The following is a 16,899-nucleotide window of genomic DNA, read 5'->3' as shown; positions in this document are numbered from 1 at the left end:
AAAAAAAAAAAAAAAAAAAGGCTGGGTGTGGTGGCAGGCGCCTGTAGTCCCAGCTACTTGGGAGGCTGAGGCAGGAGAATTGCTTGAACCTGGGAGGCGGAGCTTGCATTGAACGAAGATTGCACCACTGCATTCCAGCCTGGGTGACAGAGCCAGACTCTGTCTAAAAAAAAAAAAAAAAAAAAAAATTCCCTTGAATTGCAGTTTTAAATCTTGGTTCTGTTCCATTCTTTTGTTTTTCTTCATCAAAGATTCCATTATGTGTCTATATCTATGTATATATATGTATCTTTTTATATATTGCTGCTTCTTTGCCTATCTTTTAATTCAACCAGTTTCTGGCCCTTTTTTTTTAGTTCTTTCTTTCTAATTTTTTTTTTTTTTTTTTTTTGAGACAGAGTCTCGCTCTGTCGCCCAGGCTGGAGTGCAATGGTGCGATCTCGGCTTACTGCAAGCTCCGCCTCCCAGGTTTACGCCATTCTCCTGCCTCAGCCTCCCGAGTAGCTGGGACTACAGGTGCCCGCCACCACGCCCGGCTAGTTTTTTGTATTTTTTAGTAGAGACGGGGTTTCACCAGGTTAGCCAGGATGGTCTTGATCTCCTGACCTCGTGATCCACCCGTCTCGGCCTCCCAAAGTGCTGGGATTACAGGCTTGAGCCACCGCACCCAGCCTCTTTTTTCTAATTTTATTTATTTTTAAAAATTTTATTTTCTTTCTTTTACTTCCTTTATTTTCTCTCATTTTTATTCTCTTGGTTATATCCTGCCTTTCTTTAATTTATTTCATTACGCTTTGATTTGACTCTATTTTCTCTTGGGCACCTTGTAATTTCACCTTCCTCCCCGAGATAATTTTATTTTCTACTTTTTCCTTGAGCTTAAGGAAGTCTCTTTTCTTACCGACATTTGTCCATTTATATGTTTTATTTTTGAATTTCTGATTCAAGGTGGTTTTTCAGATGCCCAAACACTTGTTTAAGGCTATTTAGCTGAAGTGTTTGTTACAGTTTTCTTCTGCTTGGTCCTTGTTTATTTTTTTTAAGGGTGATGGGAATTTTATCAGTTAAGATGCTCTCATCTTCTCAAATGTACAAACAAAGCTAAAAGATGCTCTCTTTTTCTTATAGAAGAAATGTAGTCAGCTTTCACCTGTTCATTTCAGGATTTGGAGTGATTTGCAAGCTTTCTAGTTCAAAGGCGCCCTCCTCTGTCAGTATTGCACACTAGTTTTTTTTTTTTTTTTTAGAATGCGCTGTGTGTGTGTGTTTGTACATACGTGCTGGGGAGAGGGATGTGGGTCCTCCACGGTTTTTGTCCTCTTATCTTGCAGAACTCAAAATTTTACTTTTGCTTCTTTTCCCTTACCCTCCAGTCTGCAAAGGACCCCTTTCCTTCTACCTCCTGTCCCGTAAGTCATGCATTTCAAAGAATACTGCCTTGAATTGCATGTCCTTAAGTCCCTTCCTTGTAGTAAGTGCTCTGATTTACCTGGGCTTTTTTTCAGTATTTTTACAGTTAGGGTTACTTTCTCTTTTTTTTGAGATACGATCTGTCTCTTTCACTCAGGCTGGAGTGCCGTGGAGCAATCTCAGCTAACTCAACCTCAAACTCTTGGGCTCAAGTAATCCTCCTGCCTCAAGCCTCCCTGGTAGCTGGGACTACAGGCATGTGCCACCACACCCGCTATTTTTTAATTTTTTGTAGAGATGGGGGTCTCACTTTGTTGCCCAGGCTGGTCTCGAATTCCTGGGCTCAATTCATCCACCCACATCGGCCTCCCAAAGTGCTGTGATTACAGGCATTAGCCACTGTGCGCAGCCTGGCTTACTTTCTCTTTCTGGTGGGATTTTATTTTATTTATTTATTTATTTATTTATTTATTTAGATGAAGTCTTGCTCTGTCACCCAGCCTGGAGTGCAGTGGTGCGATCTCGGCTTACTGCAACCTCTGCCCTCTCTGTTCAAATGATTCTCCTGCCTCAGCCTCCCAAGTAGCTGGGACTACAGTCGCTCACCAGCACGCCTGGCTAATTTTTGTATTTTTAGTAGAGACAGGGTTGCACCATGTTGGCCAGGCTGTTCTTGAACTCCTGACCTCAGGTGATCCACCTACCTCAGCCTCCCAAAGTGCTGGGATTACAGGCGTGAGCCACTGCGCCCAACCTCTGGTAGGATTTTAGATCTATCTTGGGGTTACCACTATTTCCCTTTTCTGCAGTTTTTCTTAGACTACCCTTGTTCTCTGTGAAAACTTGCAACAAGAGTGTGAGAGACAGCTCACTGGAGATAGATGTTTATGTATTTAATTTAAAGATAATTTGAAGTCTAGGCATTCTGCTTATTCTAGTTCTGCTAAAGGTGTGGGTTTTGGTAGTGTTAGCTTTTTCTTCTTTCCTTTCTTCCTTCTTTCCTTCCTTCCTTCCTTCCTTCCTTCCTTCCTTCCTTCCTTCCTAGGGTGTGTTGGGAAATTTGAACCCATGTAGCCACCTTACCTTGGCTGTCCAGAATTCTGTTTCTTGAATTTTATTCAGTTTATAATGTTTTTGGCTTTAAGTATAAAAGATGCTGGTCTCAGATTGGCTTAGACAGTAGGGAAGTGCATTCCTGTACCTGTAGCAGGAAAACTAATGCAGGACACCCCAAGGTTGGTGCATCAGGGCTCTGTCTGCAGTGTATGCTGGCTTCATCTTCAGGCGAGATGGCAGCAGCAGTTTCATGACCACAACAAGGGTTGTCTTCAATTAGATTCCCTAGAAGCAGACCCTGATTTGGGGATTCTTGTGCAAGCGATTGATGAAATCCTCTCAAGAGAAATCTACAAAGAAGTGAAGGAAGCAAAGGGTACAATAGAAGAAGCAGCTGGTGAAATATGGTTTGAGAAGTCTAGTTCCTGTGGGAAACTCTGGAGCAAGCATGGCACCACTGAATTTGTGCTGGAGGGAGCCAGAACAAGAGGGCTTGACTTTTTTTTTTTTTTTTTTTTTTGAGACAGAGTCTTGCTCTGTCCCCCAGGCTAGAGTGCAGTGGAGCAATCTTAGCTCACTGCAGAGGGCTTGACTTTCATATCTCTGCATCAGTGGTTGATCATAACTGGGACATGCTCCCACTCCTAAACCAACTGCAGTCGGGGTAAGTTCCACCACGATTGGCTTGGACTAGCTGAGATGTACCCCCGAAACTGGGGCTGTAGTCATCTTCCCCGGAGTTAAGTGAGGAAAGATGGAATTCTAGAACAAAACTGAGGAAGAAGGGAGGGAGTGGATGTCAGGCCAGCAAGCGGCCATGTGTGGAAGTACCTGTCTTGTGCCAGGCACTGGGGACATAGCAGTGAACATTTCCAACAAAGAGCCTGCATCCTGGGGACTCTCAGCCTGGCCAGAAAGACAGACAATGAAAACTCTGGGTGATTTAGGGTTCTAATAAGTGCTGTGAAGACCAAGTGAGAGAAGGGAATAGAGATGTCTCAGAAGGGCTTCTTTATATTAGGCGGTCAGGGAAAGCCTTCCTCATAGTGGTGATAACATTTGAGTTGAGGTTTAAAAAAGTAAGGAAAGAAAGGAATTCTGCAGCAGGGACCGGCGTCCTGAGGCTGAGGTAGGGACAAGTTTGTGGTACTTGAGGAGCAGGACAGGATTACTGTGGCTGGGATGCAGAGAGAGAAATGTTGGTCGGGGAGGCTGGACCACATGCAGGGGCAGAGATGTGGCCACAGGCTGACAGTCTGTGCAAGCCATGGATGGTGGTGAGCAGAGGAGTGGCTTGATTATTTACATGTTTAAAATATATTTTTCCAACTCAAGTGGAGAATGAGTTGTAAGGGGGCAAGAATGGAAGCAGGGAGGTCAACGAGGAGACTAATGCTATAATCAGGGCCAGAGACCATGCTGGTGGCTTGAACCAGAATAGTAGCTGAGTAGCAGGGGAGAAAGAGATGTATTTGAGGTTTTCTCAGAGGTGGAGCCAATGAGAGCTGCTAATGGGCTAAATGCAAGCTTACCCCAGGTCTGGGGATTTCCAATCTCAAAGCCCAATTTCAGGATCAGGTGCAGGGGTCACCCACCCTCGGGCCCGGTTATGGTGTTGCACATCCAGTAGTGGGAAGAGACCAGGGACCCCCTCCCTAGGGCTTTGATTAGCAGGGTGTGTGCACTGCTGTTCAGAGACAAGGAGGCTAGTGGGGGTTGGGGGCAAGCGAGTGACGGGCATGGACAGAAATGAAGAACTTGCTTTCCGATATGCTAGTTCTGACACATTGTGAGGCATCCAGTGTCAGTGTTGAGTGGGCTGGTGGATAAATGAGGGGAGAGAACTGCAGATAGGTGTGAGGGTTCTGGCTGAATAGAATAGGTGGTGTTCAGAGTCCGAGGCTGGAGGAGTTCACCTGGTGGGAGGTGTAGCTGGGGAAGACGAGGGGTCTCAGGACCCCTGGCACAGGCCAATGTTTAGAAGTCAGGGAGGTGAGGAAGATCCAGGGGAAGGGTGTCCCAGAAGCTCCATGAGGACAGCGGTGCAGCAGAGTAGGAGGGAGCCACTGTGCCAAGTCTCTGAGAGATGAGGCAGAGCCTGGAGCAGTCTCAGGGGCAGCAAGAGGAGAGATGAGGATGGGAAGAAGTGAGCACACCAGTTTTTCTGTAAAGAAACACAAAGAGATAAAGTCAAGGGAGGGAAAGAAGTCAAGGGGCGGCTTCTAACGTGGGACACACCGGAGTGTGTGGGAACCCCTGGGAGGGCGTGGGAGGGAAGGCAAAGAGACTGAGGTGGCTGAAAAGAGGGGCTCCCATGAAGGGAAACTTGCTGGGCTCTTCCTGTGAGCAGGGCATGTTTTCTACCCTGGCAGAAGGCAGGGAGATTCCGGGGTGCAAAAATGTGGTCATTTCTGTCCAATGGCTTCTGAGTTCCAGATGAAATTCGAGGGACTTCACCCAGTGAGGGAGGGCATGTCTGTGAGTTGGCAGAGAAGGTGAGAAAGAGTCTTTTCCAGGTTGCAAAGGAGTGAGTGGATTTCTAGGTCAGGCTGAGGGTGTGTTGAAGGTGAGACCAGTCCCCTGCCTGTGAAGTTCTCCAACATCCTGCAGCTCTGGTGCAAGTGTGGGCTGCAGGAAACTGAGATTCCCTTGTGGTGCCATTACCAGGGCTGATGGGACTATTCAGGGGTGGCAGAGGTGGGAGGGAGGGAGAGATCAATGGAAGAGACCAACTCAAGGAACAGAAAGGGCTGTCCACAAAGGACGGAGATGCTGGCTGGCTCAGATGAGGCCTGAGCAAGCCAGGTGCCGGAACACAGCGGCATAGGCAACATGTGCTGGGGAGTGAGTGAGCGAATGAGCGAGTGAGCGAGTGAGTGAAATGGCCTCCAAGGGGTCTGCCTGTGTGAGGACGGGGGAGATGGTGTGCACGCTCACGCCAGGTCTGCTGATTTCCGATCTCGGAGCCCAGTTTCAGGGTGAAGTGCAGGGGTCACCTACCCTCAGGCCCAGTCATGGTCTTGCACATCCTGAGTTCTCAGCACCTTCCAGGTGCTGCCGTGATTGCTCAGTGAAAGCAAAGGAGCTCAGTGGCAGGCATCTTCCAGTGAGCCATGGGGCAGCGGGCGGGGGAGGTGGGGAGGTACAGGCAGTAAGTGGCAGTTCTCTGAGGCTTCTAGGCCCAGAACTTCCTACACCCCATCCCACTGCTTTGGGGCCTGCCTTGGCTCCCAGAGACTGACAACAGAAAATGGGGACAAGGGGCAGAAGATGGGGGACAGAAAATGGGGACAAGGGGCGTGAAAGAAGCAGGGGAGGCACACTTGGATGTTAGTGGCTCAGGGCCGGGCAGGGGTGTGCCCATGAATCCAGAGGGGAAGCCGTAAATGCGTGTCCCCAGGTCCATGCCAGAGCAGAGCCTGGGCCCCGGCTGGGGTTCACAGGGTTTGGAGCCCCTGATTCCCCTATCTCCCATCTCCATGGGCAGGGTTCTAGAGCACCTCAGCGGTCTCGCCAGAGAAGTGAGCCTGGACTATGAGCGCAGCATGAACAAAATCAACTTCGACCACATTGTCTCTTCCAAGCCCGAGACCTTCTCCTACGTGACCCTCCCCAAGAAGGAGGAGGAGCAGGTGCCTGAGCAAGGTGAGGGTCACTGGACCAAGATGGGCCCCATGGCCATCCACCTGGCCAGAGCCCCCTCCCACCTTCCCCTCCAGGATCGTCTGCCCTGCCACTGTGGACATCATCAGCCCGACACTCCCTGCACTTCCCATGTCCCCAGCACTTGTCTCACTTCTCCCTGCTGCCTGGAGGGCTCTGGACTGGGGGAAGGGGAAGAAGGCCGTTTTTGAACATATTAGTGGGAATAGCACAGAAGTTGCAAGGTGAATGTGTACTAGGAAACGATGCTGCAGCAGTAGATGGAAGGGGCCCTGCTGATCTGACTTAGAGGATAGTCCTTCTTCCTCCAGTAGCAAGAGAGGAGACCGAGTCTCAGAGCAGGACCCTGGGGCCCGAGAACCCTCCTTGCTTTCAACTCACCTGCCAACCTTCCTAGACTCAGCTTCCTGCTTGTCGTGTACTCAGGACGCAAGCTGGGGTATGGACAGTGGGCATTCCGAGAGGTCCTGGTACCCACCCTTTCCTTCCTTGGTGCCCCAGGGCAGGCTGTGGACAGACCTTGAGCTTGTATGCAGCACGGGCAGGAGTGGATGAGGAGAGGGTTCTCAGTTCTCATCTACTTCTCAGAGGAGCCTGTGACTAGGGAGTCCTGGAAGGAATTCCTTCACCCATCTCAGAGTAGGCACCTCACTGAAGAGCTGTAGCGCCACTCTGGCAAACTAAGGAAAGGCGGGGCTCTGGGAAGTCCAGTCACTCTTCAGGGAGAAGGCAGGAGTCACAGCCCTCCATCAAGCACCCTGTGAATCTGTCCTGTCCCCTGGTTTGGCCAGGCAGGGTCTGATCCTGGCCCTTGGCCCCTACCCCTGCAGGGCTGGTGAGTGTCCCCAAGTACCACTTCCGGGAGCAGAAGGAGGACTTCACTTTCGTGTCCCTGCTCACACGGCCAGAGGTCATCACGGCCCTCAGCAAGGTGAGGGCCGAGTGCAACAAGGTGACCACCATGTCCCTGTTCCACTCGAGCCTCTCCAAGTACAGCCGACTGGAGGAGTTTGAGCAGATCCAGTCACAGACCTTCTCCCAGGTTTGTGGGCATCAAGGGCACAGAGGGGCAAGCGCAGGGCAGACCCTTGGAGCTGGCAGGCACAGTTCTGAGCCACAGCAGAAGGCCAGGGTCAGTGGGCCACGTGGTGAGGCTGTGAGCCCCTACTTTTCTCAAAACCTGGCCTCAGCCTCTTCCTAGACCTTATTGGAGGCTGGGGTGGGGACCAAGGATAACGGCTCATCTTGGAGACAAAGGGAAAACCAGGGCAGGCTTTCTTTCCAATCCCTTTCCATCCCAACTCTGGTTGCCTCTGAAGCAGATCCTTTGTCTTAGAAGGGGGAGCAGGAACCTCAGGCACCCCCATGTTGACCTGTGGATTGGAGTATGAGGGAGGTGGGGGTGCACCCCCTCCGCACTCCACTCTGTCTCTGTCTGTGTCTCTGCCTCATTCTCTGTGTCTTTCCCTCTCGGCCCATTTTAGTCTTGTTCTCTGTCTCTCTGCTTCTCCCATCTCATTTTCTGGGTCTCTCTCTTTTATGCCTGGAGGGAAAGTCCCACTTCTGCTGCCCTGTCCTTCCTCCGTCCCTCCTTTCTTCCCTCCTTCCCCGCCCAGCAGCCCTGAGCCCCCAGGGTCACATGAGGCTGTTGGTTGGCAGGGCTTGGCAATAAGTTGGGGTAGGGGACATCCTTCTGCAGTCAGATGAGCCCTGAGCCACCCCAAGCGCCCTGGTGGTAGAGTCCTTAAGTGCAGCTATAGGTGGTGGGTCCCCAGGGTGGCCATGTGATGATGCCTGTGGCCACTCCAGGTACAGATGTTCCTCAAGGACAGCTGGATCAGCTCGCTGAAGGTGGCCATGCGCAGCAGCCTGCGTGACATGAGCAAGGGCTGGTACAATCTCTACGAGACCAACTGGGAGGTGTACCTCATGTCCAAGCTGCGCAAGCTGATGGAGCTGGTGAAGTACATGCTGCAGGACACGCTGCGCTTCCTGGTGCAGGACTCACTTGCCAGCTTCTCACAGTTCATCAGTGACGCCTGCTGCAGCGTACTTAACTGCACCGATGACATGGTCTGGGGTGACGACTTAATTAACAGCCCCTACAGGTGGGGCCCAGCTGGGCAGAGGCACCTCTTGACACCAGAACCGTTCCTTGCTAGGCCCCAGTGGTTGGGATGGAGCAGGGTCGAGGACCAGGCCCAGGGTGCCCATCCGTGCCAGGTCCCAGGCATTAGGGAGAGCCAGAGCTGAGCTCCCTGCAGGCTGCTAGACAATGTCCCACCGACCCTGGCTTGCATTGCTTCTGGTGACCTTCATTCACTCGATCATTGAGTTACTCAGTGCAGAAATATTCTTTGAGCACTTGCCGTGAACCAGGCATGGTTCTAAGGGAACAAGAGAGGCCCAGTCCCTGGTCTCATGGGAAAGACAGGCAGCAAGCAGATAAATACACAGTCATTGCCGGTTTTGGCAGGGGCCATAGTGGACACTGGGGGTGGGCCTTTGCCAGGGGGGTCAGGGAGAAGGTGGCGTCTGTGCCAAGACCTGAGATGTAAGAAGAAACAAGTTGTGAGGCAATGCGAGGTGGAGGCAGGTACAGGCGGAGAGATCAGCATGGGTGGAGGCACCGAGGGGAGGATGGGCCTGGCGCAGTTGAGGAAGGAAAGGCTGGCCAGTGTGGCTGGAGTCGGCGAGGGGAGGGAGGGCTGCTCAGGATGGAGTGGGAGAGCTCGCAGGGACCAGGCCAGATCTCACGGGGCCTCCTGAAGTCTGAGCTGGGGGCTGGATTTATTCTAAGTACAGTTAGAAACCATCAGAGGGCCCCAGCTGGGATCCAGGCTTGGTTCTTGCTGCGTAACAGAGATGCGAAGCCAAGGAAGATGGGCTCCCAGAGAGACTGTGGGGGGCCACAATGCCTAGGCCCTGGCAACCTCAGCACAGGGGTTGGGAGCCTCCCTCTCTTGTGGTGCTTTTGGACCTCGGGGCATGTTAGGAGCAGAGGAACCTGTTTGGTTGGCCTGGGTCTTCCTGTCTGATAACCTGGAGGTGTCTGGGAGGAAGGAGAAGGCAAGCATTGTACATGGAGAGGCTTGAGAGTCATAGCGCTGGCAGGAAGGACAGAGGGCCGCCCCTGCACACAGGCCTCCTAGGCCTTTGCCCACAGTCAACCCGCTATTGCCTGCAGGCCCCGGAAGAATCCCCTGTTCACTGTGGACCTGGTGCTGGACAGCTCTGGGGTGCACTACAGCACTCCACTGGAGCAGTTTGAGGCGTCTCTGCTGAACCTCTTTGACAAGGGCATCCTGGCCACCCATGCTGTGCCCCAGCTGGAGAAGGTACATGCTGCAGCCTGAGCAGGCCCCATGCACCTACTGCCCTGGCTGCTGATGGCTCCCTGAGCTCGGGGTGCTGCCGCAGTTCAACTGTATCACAGGCCTCCTGTCCAGCAGGCAGCACGCTCAGCCCTGTAACTCTTAAGTATCCCATTTAATGCTCATCACAAGCTGCACTGTGACCTATTAACCCTCGCATTCTGTAGGTGGGGCTTGGAGAAGTGTAATAGCCTAAGATTGTGTAGCTGCTAGTGTCAGATTTTGTAGGTGAGGCTTGGAGAAGTGTAATAGTTAACCTAAGATTGCATAGCTGCCAAGTGTCGGAACTGCTATCTGAACCCTGGGCTTGCTGGACCTCTGCTGCTACAGCCAGATCTGATGCAGACCCCATGCTCTTGATCCCACCCAGCTCTTGGCCTCTCTCTTCATCTCCAGAGGTGGACACGGGCTGGCTTCCACATACAGACCCTCTGTCCAAAGTCCCCACCAGTCACTGCCACTGCACACATGCCCAGCTGCACACAGCCCACTTCCAGGCCCAAGAGCCCCTGTAACCCTAGTCCTTCTTGTCTCCCTTGCTGGTCAGTCAGAGCCTTCAACACCCGGTTGTCTTTTCTGCACCTTTCCTTGGTCCTGGGCTGAGTCAGGCCCAGGCAGAGGAAGATGCTGCCCCTTGGTGGGCCTCACAGGGGCTTCTGGCCTTGTAAAGAGACAGCACAGCAAACTCCCTCCTCCCCCTGCATCCCCGCTCTCTGTGTTTGGCACCCTGCTGCCCACTAGGCTTCAGGCCACATCCTGCCCCTGCTTGCTCCTCGGGAGGACTCCCCATCTCCCTCTGCCCATTCACCCCCTGGCTCATCCAGGTCTACCCTGCCCCATGCCTTCCCTCTGCAGCTGGTGATGGAGGACATCTTCATCAGCGGTGACCCCCTGCTGGAGTCGGTGGGCCTTCATGAGCCACTGGTGGAAGAGCTACGTGCCACCATTGCCAGTGCTGTGTCCAAGGCCATGATCCCACTGCAGGCCTATGCCAAGGAGTACCGAAAATACCTGGAGCTGAACAACAATGACATTGCCTCCTTCCTCAAGTGCGTACGTGTGCCCATGCGTGCTGGAGCGTGTCCGTGTGTCTGTGCGTGTGTATCCCCTGCCCACTCTGCTTACTGTCCTCTGCCCCCTCCCGTGTGCTTACTGTCCTCAGAGCCTACCAGACACAGGACCTGTTGGCCCAGGAGGTACGGGAGGTGGTGCTCACCCACTTGCAGGAGAAGGAGATCCTGGACAGCTCGCTACCCAGCAGCATCATCATTGGGCCTTTCTACATCAACACTGACAACGTCAAGCAGAGCCTGTCCAAGAAGCGCAAGGCCCTGGCCACTTCCATGCTGGACATCCTTGCCAAGAACCTGCACAAGGAGGTAGACAGCGTAAGTGCCCACCTGCCCCGCCTCAGCAGCACACACGGACCCTCACATACATGGCAATATGTCCCCAGGCAGGGTCTGGGGTATCTGCGGACACCCAGGCCAAGGGAAGGAGCTGGAAATCACCGTGCCCCATCCCTGCCTGTCTGCGGGGAGTTGTCCCATATGGGAGGTCCCAGGAAATGGGGATTTCCACCTCCTTCCCCAGACTTGTAGAGGCGGGGGAAGCCTCACGAAGGACACCCTTGACGGACTTGTTTCATGGAACTAGGGGATTCGAGCGCAGGCCTCAGAAGCCCTGCGTGTGTTGGTAGGGCTGGAGGAGGCTGGGAGGGTGAGGTGTGCCGAGTCACGCCCTTGCCCCACTGACAGTCCTCAGCAACCCAGGGAGCCCACCAGGAGCACCCTTCTCGGAAAGCGGCCGCAGGGTGTTTTGGGGGAGGGGACAGTTACCTGTCGGGAGATGTGGGAGACCGGGGAGGAGGAGCAGGCGAGGGAAGGCAAGGGAGCAGCACGCTGCCCTCCCCAGCGCCTCCTCCCACTGCTAGATCTGTGAGGAGTTCCGCAGCATCAGCCGCAAGATCTACGAAAAACCCAACAGCATTGAGGAGTTGGCTGAGCTGCGAGAGTGGATGAAGGGCATCCCGGAGAGGCTGGTGGGCCTGGAGGTGAGGCAGGCACACGGGCACTGGGGCCAGGGAGGCACAGGGCTGGTGTTAAGAGTCCGAGGGCTGGGTCAGGCATGGGCTGGGAGGTCAGGACCCAGGAGGCTAAGGGTGAGGTAGTTGGACAGAGGACGGATGGGGTTTAGGGGGTTGTAAGCTGGGGCTTCAGAGCTCTGCTGTCTGGGGGTCGGGGGCTGGAAGCTGGAGGTGTGGTGGCCATGGCTGTTGGAACCCTGAGCCTGATGCTGCCCTTGCACCCTGGGCCTCCTTCCCCGGCCCAGGCCTCCCCAATCTGACAGATAGCAGCCCCTCTCTAGCACCCATCTCTCTGGGGAGCCAGGTTCCGATTACCCACCCCTCCCTGGCACACGTGCAATTCTCATTACCACCTGTCTGTGCAGGAGCGTATTGTGAAGGTCATGGATGACTACCAGGTCATGGATGAATTCCTCTACAACCTCAGCTCAGATGACTTCAATGACAAGTGAGTGGGAGCTTGACCCCCATGCCAGGTGCGGGTTGGAGCGTGACGGGAGCTGCTGAGCTGCAGAGGCTCCCACATGCCCTGGCTGCCACAGTCTGTACAGTCTCCCCAGAAACGCCCCACTGAGATTCCAGAGGCCAGGGCTCCACACATGGGCCGAGACCAGCCAGGGCCAGGTGGCCAGTGGGGCAGAGGGAATTCATTTGGGCCTCTTGGCCTCAGCGGCTCCCTAACCCTGTCTCTGTGCTGTCAAAGGCCTGGCACACATTTTGCTTGTTTGTTTTTTGAGACGGGGTTTTGCTCTGTCACCCAGGCTGGAGTGCAGTGGCGCGATCTCGGCTCATTGTGACCTCTGCCTCCCGGGTTCAAGTGATCCTCCCTGCCTCAGCCTCCTGAGTAGCTGGGATTACAGGTGCGCACCACCAAGCCCGGCTAATTTTTGTATTTTCAGTAGAGACAGGGTTTCATCATGTTGGCCAGGCCGGTCTCGAACTCCTGACCTCAGGTGATCCGCCTGCCTTGCCCTCCCAAACTGCTAGGATTACAGGCGTGAGCCACCGCGCCCAGCCTGACACATGTATTTTACTGTGGACCTAGGGTTTCCTGTTTGTGGCTGGTGCCCTTTGGGGTTCTTGGGAGCACCGAGCGAGGCAAAGCTCAGCCTGGTGGGCAGTCCCTGGAGAGGGGCATTTGTCCCCACCCAAGTCAAAAACCTTGTGGGAAACAGCCTTAGGTGCCCTTTTCCAACCAAGCCTTACTGAGGCCACCAGAGACCCCACACCCATTGCTGGCTCACAGGTGTTGGGGGAGTCAGGACCATCAGAACCCTGCCCAGGAGAGGGAGACACTGGCAGATAGGGCACCCGGGTGCTCAGGGGGAACTCCCCCAGGGTCAGCATCCCTAGGCCGGCTGCAGGTGGAATCCCCACATCCCACAGATCCCCTATGTCAGCTGGGCAAAGGGAGTTGGTCTGACCTGGAGGCAGCTGGCCTGAGGGCCCTGGCTAGAAACTGTGGCTTTGCCTCCTCTGAGGAAAGGCCCCTCTGGCCCTTGAGGCCTAAGAGGGAAACTCAGCCTCACTCCTCTCACTTCCCCTTGGTCTCCGTCACGCACTGGGCACCTTGGGTCTGCATCTCACTGGATGCAGACTGCAGCTCCCAGTGGGCAGGGCAGCCTCCCTGATGGTGGCAGTAGTGCCTCCCAGCTCACCTGCACTTCCCAGCTGTCCGGCCCCGAGGGGCCTCCACAGCTGCCTGGATTTCCCCTGATCCCCCTTCTCTCTGGCTGCCTGGGTGCCTGGTGGGATGCCCCTGCCTGGCCTTGCCACTTGAACACTTCAGCTGCGATATTTCTCCCAATCCCCACCCCCATCCCGGCCAGATGGATTGCCAGCAACTGGCCTTCTAAGATCCTTGGGCAGATAGAGCTGGTGCAGCAGCAGCATGTGGAGGATGAGGAGAAGTTCCGCAAAATCCAGATCATGGATCAGAACAACTTCCAAGAGAAGCTGGAAGGGCTGCAGGTGGGGCACGGCTGCAGGCTTGCTGAACACACCCCCCACCACACACACACACAGTTCTCCAGGGCCTGGCCTCACTTCTTGCATTCAGGAGGTGCTGAGTCAACATGTGATGGGCGAGCAGATGGATGAATGAATAAATGGCTGAAAGAATGAACCCAAAGGCCAAAGAGATGCCTAGGCAGCAAGCTCCAGAAAGATTCAGAGTAGTAAAGCTCTCAGCTCTTCTGTTGTGTCCTTGGTGGCTCACTGGGCAGTAAGGCACAGTGTCAGGGCACTGGGTCTCCCCTGGCCTTTCTGTGAGGAACCTGCTCACTCCAGGACAACAACCTCCTTAGAACTGAGAGGAGTAGATGTCCTGGGACCTCTGGTTCCCTGGGCTTGCATGGGAAGGCATGGACACAAGTAGGGCTGCAGGGGCATCTGACCCATTGCTCCTTGGCTTGCAGCTGGTGGTAGCTGGCTTCTCCATCCACGTGGAGATTTCGCGAGCACACGAGATCGCCAATGAGGTGCGGCGCGTCAAGAAGCAGCTGAAGGACTGCCAGCAGCTGGCCATGCTCTACAACAACCGCGAGCGCATCTTCGGCTTGCCCATCACCAATGTAGGCCTCCTGCAGGCACCCTTCCCCCATCCCCCCAGGCTTGAGGAAGCATCTCATGTAGATGCAGCTGCCAGAGGGCAGGGCTCTGGCATTTGGGGGCAGGACCCAGCAGGCTGCAGAGTGGAGATAGCCCAACCCTGGCCCTCAGGTTGAGGAGGCCCTTGGTACCAGGCAGGGGGCCTGAGGGTCAGCCCAGGCCTGGTGCAACAGCTCAGACCCCAGATCTCGGGTGGGAAGAGAAGAAGGGAGACCAGCCCCAGGTGTGTGGGGGCAGGGTCAGGGACAGCAGCCAGGAGTAAGGGAGAGGGAGAGGACCTGGCCCAAGAAGGGGCAGCTTGGAGAGAGACTGGGGAGTGTCCCAGGACAGCCCCATCCCTGCCCTCCTGTCCCTGCAGTATGACAAGCTCTCCAGGATGGTGAAGGAGTTCCAGCCCTACCTGGACCTTTGGACCACAGCTTCTGACTGGCTGCGCTGGTCGGAGAGCTGGATGAATGACCCCCTCTCTGCCATTGATGCTGAGCAGCTGGAGAAGAACGTGGTTGAAGCCTTCAAGACCATGCACAAGTGCGTGAAGCAGTTCAAGGACATGCCAGGTAGAGAGGCAAGCCGGCTGATCTCCTCCTCCCTGCCTCTGCCGCCTGCCTCTCATGCCTTTCTGTCCTACCCGGCAGCCTGCCAGGAAGTGGCCTTGGACATCCGGGCCCGCATCGAGGAGTTCAAACCATACATCCCGCTGATCCAGGGACTGCGCAACCCTGGCATGCGGAACCGGCACTGGGAGACACTGTCCAACCAGATCAACATCAACGTCAGGCCCAAGGCCAACCTGACCTTTGCTCGCTGCCTCGAGATGAACCTGCAGGACCATATCGAGAGCATCAGCAAGGTGGCCGAGGTGGCTGGCAAGGAGTACGCCATCGAGCAGGTAGGCAGCCACCAGGGGGCCCAGCCACCCCAGCCAGGCCCTGCCAGACAGCCTGGCCTCCTGCTCTGGCAACCACAGCCACTTGGGAGGACGACAGTAATAAGCCCCATCCCTGGGGTCATGAGGCCCAGGGGTTGAGATGCATTCTATTAAGTGAGTTAATAATGCACATAGAGTTCTTGACAGTGTCCACCATTGCTATTATTCTTCAGTTACTCCTCTCAAGAGCCCCGGGAAGGAGCTGATAGCATTAGCCTCAATTTAACAGATGAGTCAGGCCGGGTGCAGTGACACACGCCTGTAAATCCCAACACTTTAGGAGGCTGAGGAGGAAGGATCACTTGAGCCCAGGAGTTTGAGACCAGCCTAGGCACATAGGGAGACCCCCATCTCTACAGAAAATTAAGATATTAGCCAGGCATGGTGGCACATGCTTGTGGTCCCAGCTTCTTGGGAGGCCAAGGCTGCAGTGAGCGGTGATTATGCCACTGCACTCCAGCCAGGGAGACAGACTGAGACCCTGTCTCAAAACAAAACAAAACAAAACAAACATATATCAATTAAGGCTCAGAAAGGTTCAGCAACTGGCCAGGGTGACACAGTAAATGCCGGAGGTGAGACCAGCGCCCACGCTCCTGCTAATCTTAGCTACCTCCCAACATGTGTGTACAACCACATGCAGCACATGTGTAAGAGTGAACTGGGCTGAACACAGTGACTCATGCCTATAATCCCAGCACTTTGGGAGGTCGAGGCGGTGGATCACTTGAGGTCAGGAGTTCGAGACCAGCCTGGCTAACGTAGTGAAACTCCGTCTCTAATAAAAACACAAAAACTAGCTGGGCATGGTGGCACACGCCTGTAATCCCAGCTACTCGGGAGGCTGAGGCAGGAGAATTGCTTGAATCTGGGAGGCAGAGGTTGCAGTGAACCAAGATTGTGCCACTGCGCTCCAGCCTAGGTGACAGAGCGAGACTCCACCTCAGAAAAAAAAAAAAAAAAAAGAGTGAATTGGCCCTGAATTCAGATGAGGGCTCACGTGGGACTTGTTGCCAGACAAGCCGAGAGTATTTGCCAGAGGGGCCATGTGGAGGTCATGGCCAGGTACTCTCTGCTGCTTCCCTGGGCAGGGCTGGTCAGACAGCATCAGGACCAGCCCCTCCCAGGACTCAGCCTGGCTTGTCCCCCACCCCAGGCACTGGACAAGATGGAGAAGGAGTGGTCGACCATCCTGTTCAATGTACTGCCCTACAAGGCGACAGACACCTACATCCTGAAGAGCCCGGACGAGGCCTTGCAGCTGCTGGACGACCACATCGTCATGACCCAGAGCATGTCATTTTCACCCTACAAGAAGCCCTTTGAGCAGCGCATCAACTCCTGGGAGAACAAACTGAAGCTGACCCAGGTCGGCCCTCCCCCCAGTCCTTCCCTTATCGCTCCCCCAATTCAGAGAGCCCGGCCCACAGGTGTCACTGATGGTCTCCGGGTGGGGTTCAAAGCGTCGCAGTGCCTTGCCCCCATTCACAAAGCCCTGGCTCTCTGGCAGACCCCGCCCCAGTGCATTCAGAGGGGGGCAACTAGGATGGGCTCTCCATCCATGAGGTTCAGCTACTGGATGAGGCAAATAAGGGTGTGTAGGGGCAGTATTTCGGTCCCAAAATGTGGCTGAGGATGGGCCTGAGAACTGCCAGCCGGCCTCCCCAGGGCTGCCTGAGCTTGGTACAACCAGGATATCCAGTACTGACACTTTCTGGGCCAGATATCACAAGGCCCCAGAGCACCTCAGTGCCCTTTCCGACCCTGTCCTG

General features: G+C 54.6%; 1 protein-coding gene across 1 annotated transcript in view; it reads left to right on the top strand.

Annotated features, from left to right (window-relative positions):
* The window catches only part of DNAH1 (dynein axonemal heavy chain 1), an 87,578-nt gene that overhangs the window by 25,193 nt on the left and 45,486 nt on the right, over positions 1-16,899 (top strand). Inside the window, exons 10-22 of the mRNA XM_023195578.2 lie at positions 5,954-6,111; positions 6,960-7,171; positions 7,939-8,237; positions 9,317-9,467; positions 10,359-10,552; positions 10,666-10,891; positions 11,437-11,556; positions 11,955-12,037; positions 13,419-13,560; positions 14,007-14,162; positions 14,558-14,756; positions 14,835-15,088; positions 16,284-16,496. Of these exons, the coding sequence (XP_023051346.2) occupies positions 5,954-6,111; positions 6,960-7,171; positions 7,939-8,237; positions 9,317-9,467; positions 10,359-10,552; positions 10,666-10,891; positions 11,437-11,556; positions 11,955-12,037; positions 13,419-13,560; positions 14,007-14,162; positions 14,558-14,756; positions 14,835-15,088; positions 16,284-16,496 (2,407 nt within the window). The remainder of the gene's footprint in view (positions 1-5,953; positions 6,112-6,959; positions 7,172-7,938; positions 8,238-9,316; positions 9,468-10,358; positions 10,553-10,665; positions 10,892-11,436; positions 11,557-11,954; positions 12,038-13,418; positions 13,561-14,006; positions 14,163-14,557; positions 14,757-14,834; positions 15,089-16,283; positions 16,497-16,899) is intronic.

Source organism: Piliocolobus tephrosceles, chromosome 2 (genome assembly GCF_002776525.5).
Source record: "Piliocolobus tephrosceles isolate RC106 chromosome 2, ASM277652v3, whole genome shotgun sequence".
NCBI classification, from domain to species: domain Eukaryota; kingdom Metazoa; phylum Chordata; class Mammalia; order Primates; family Cercopithecidae; genus Piliocolobus; species Piliocolobus tephrosceles.
The sequence above is the reverse complement of the archived record's forward strand: the minus strand, read 5'-3'. Positions and strand labels throughout refer to the sequence as shown.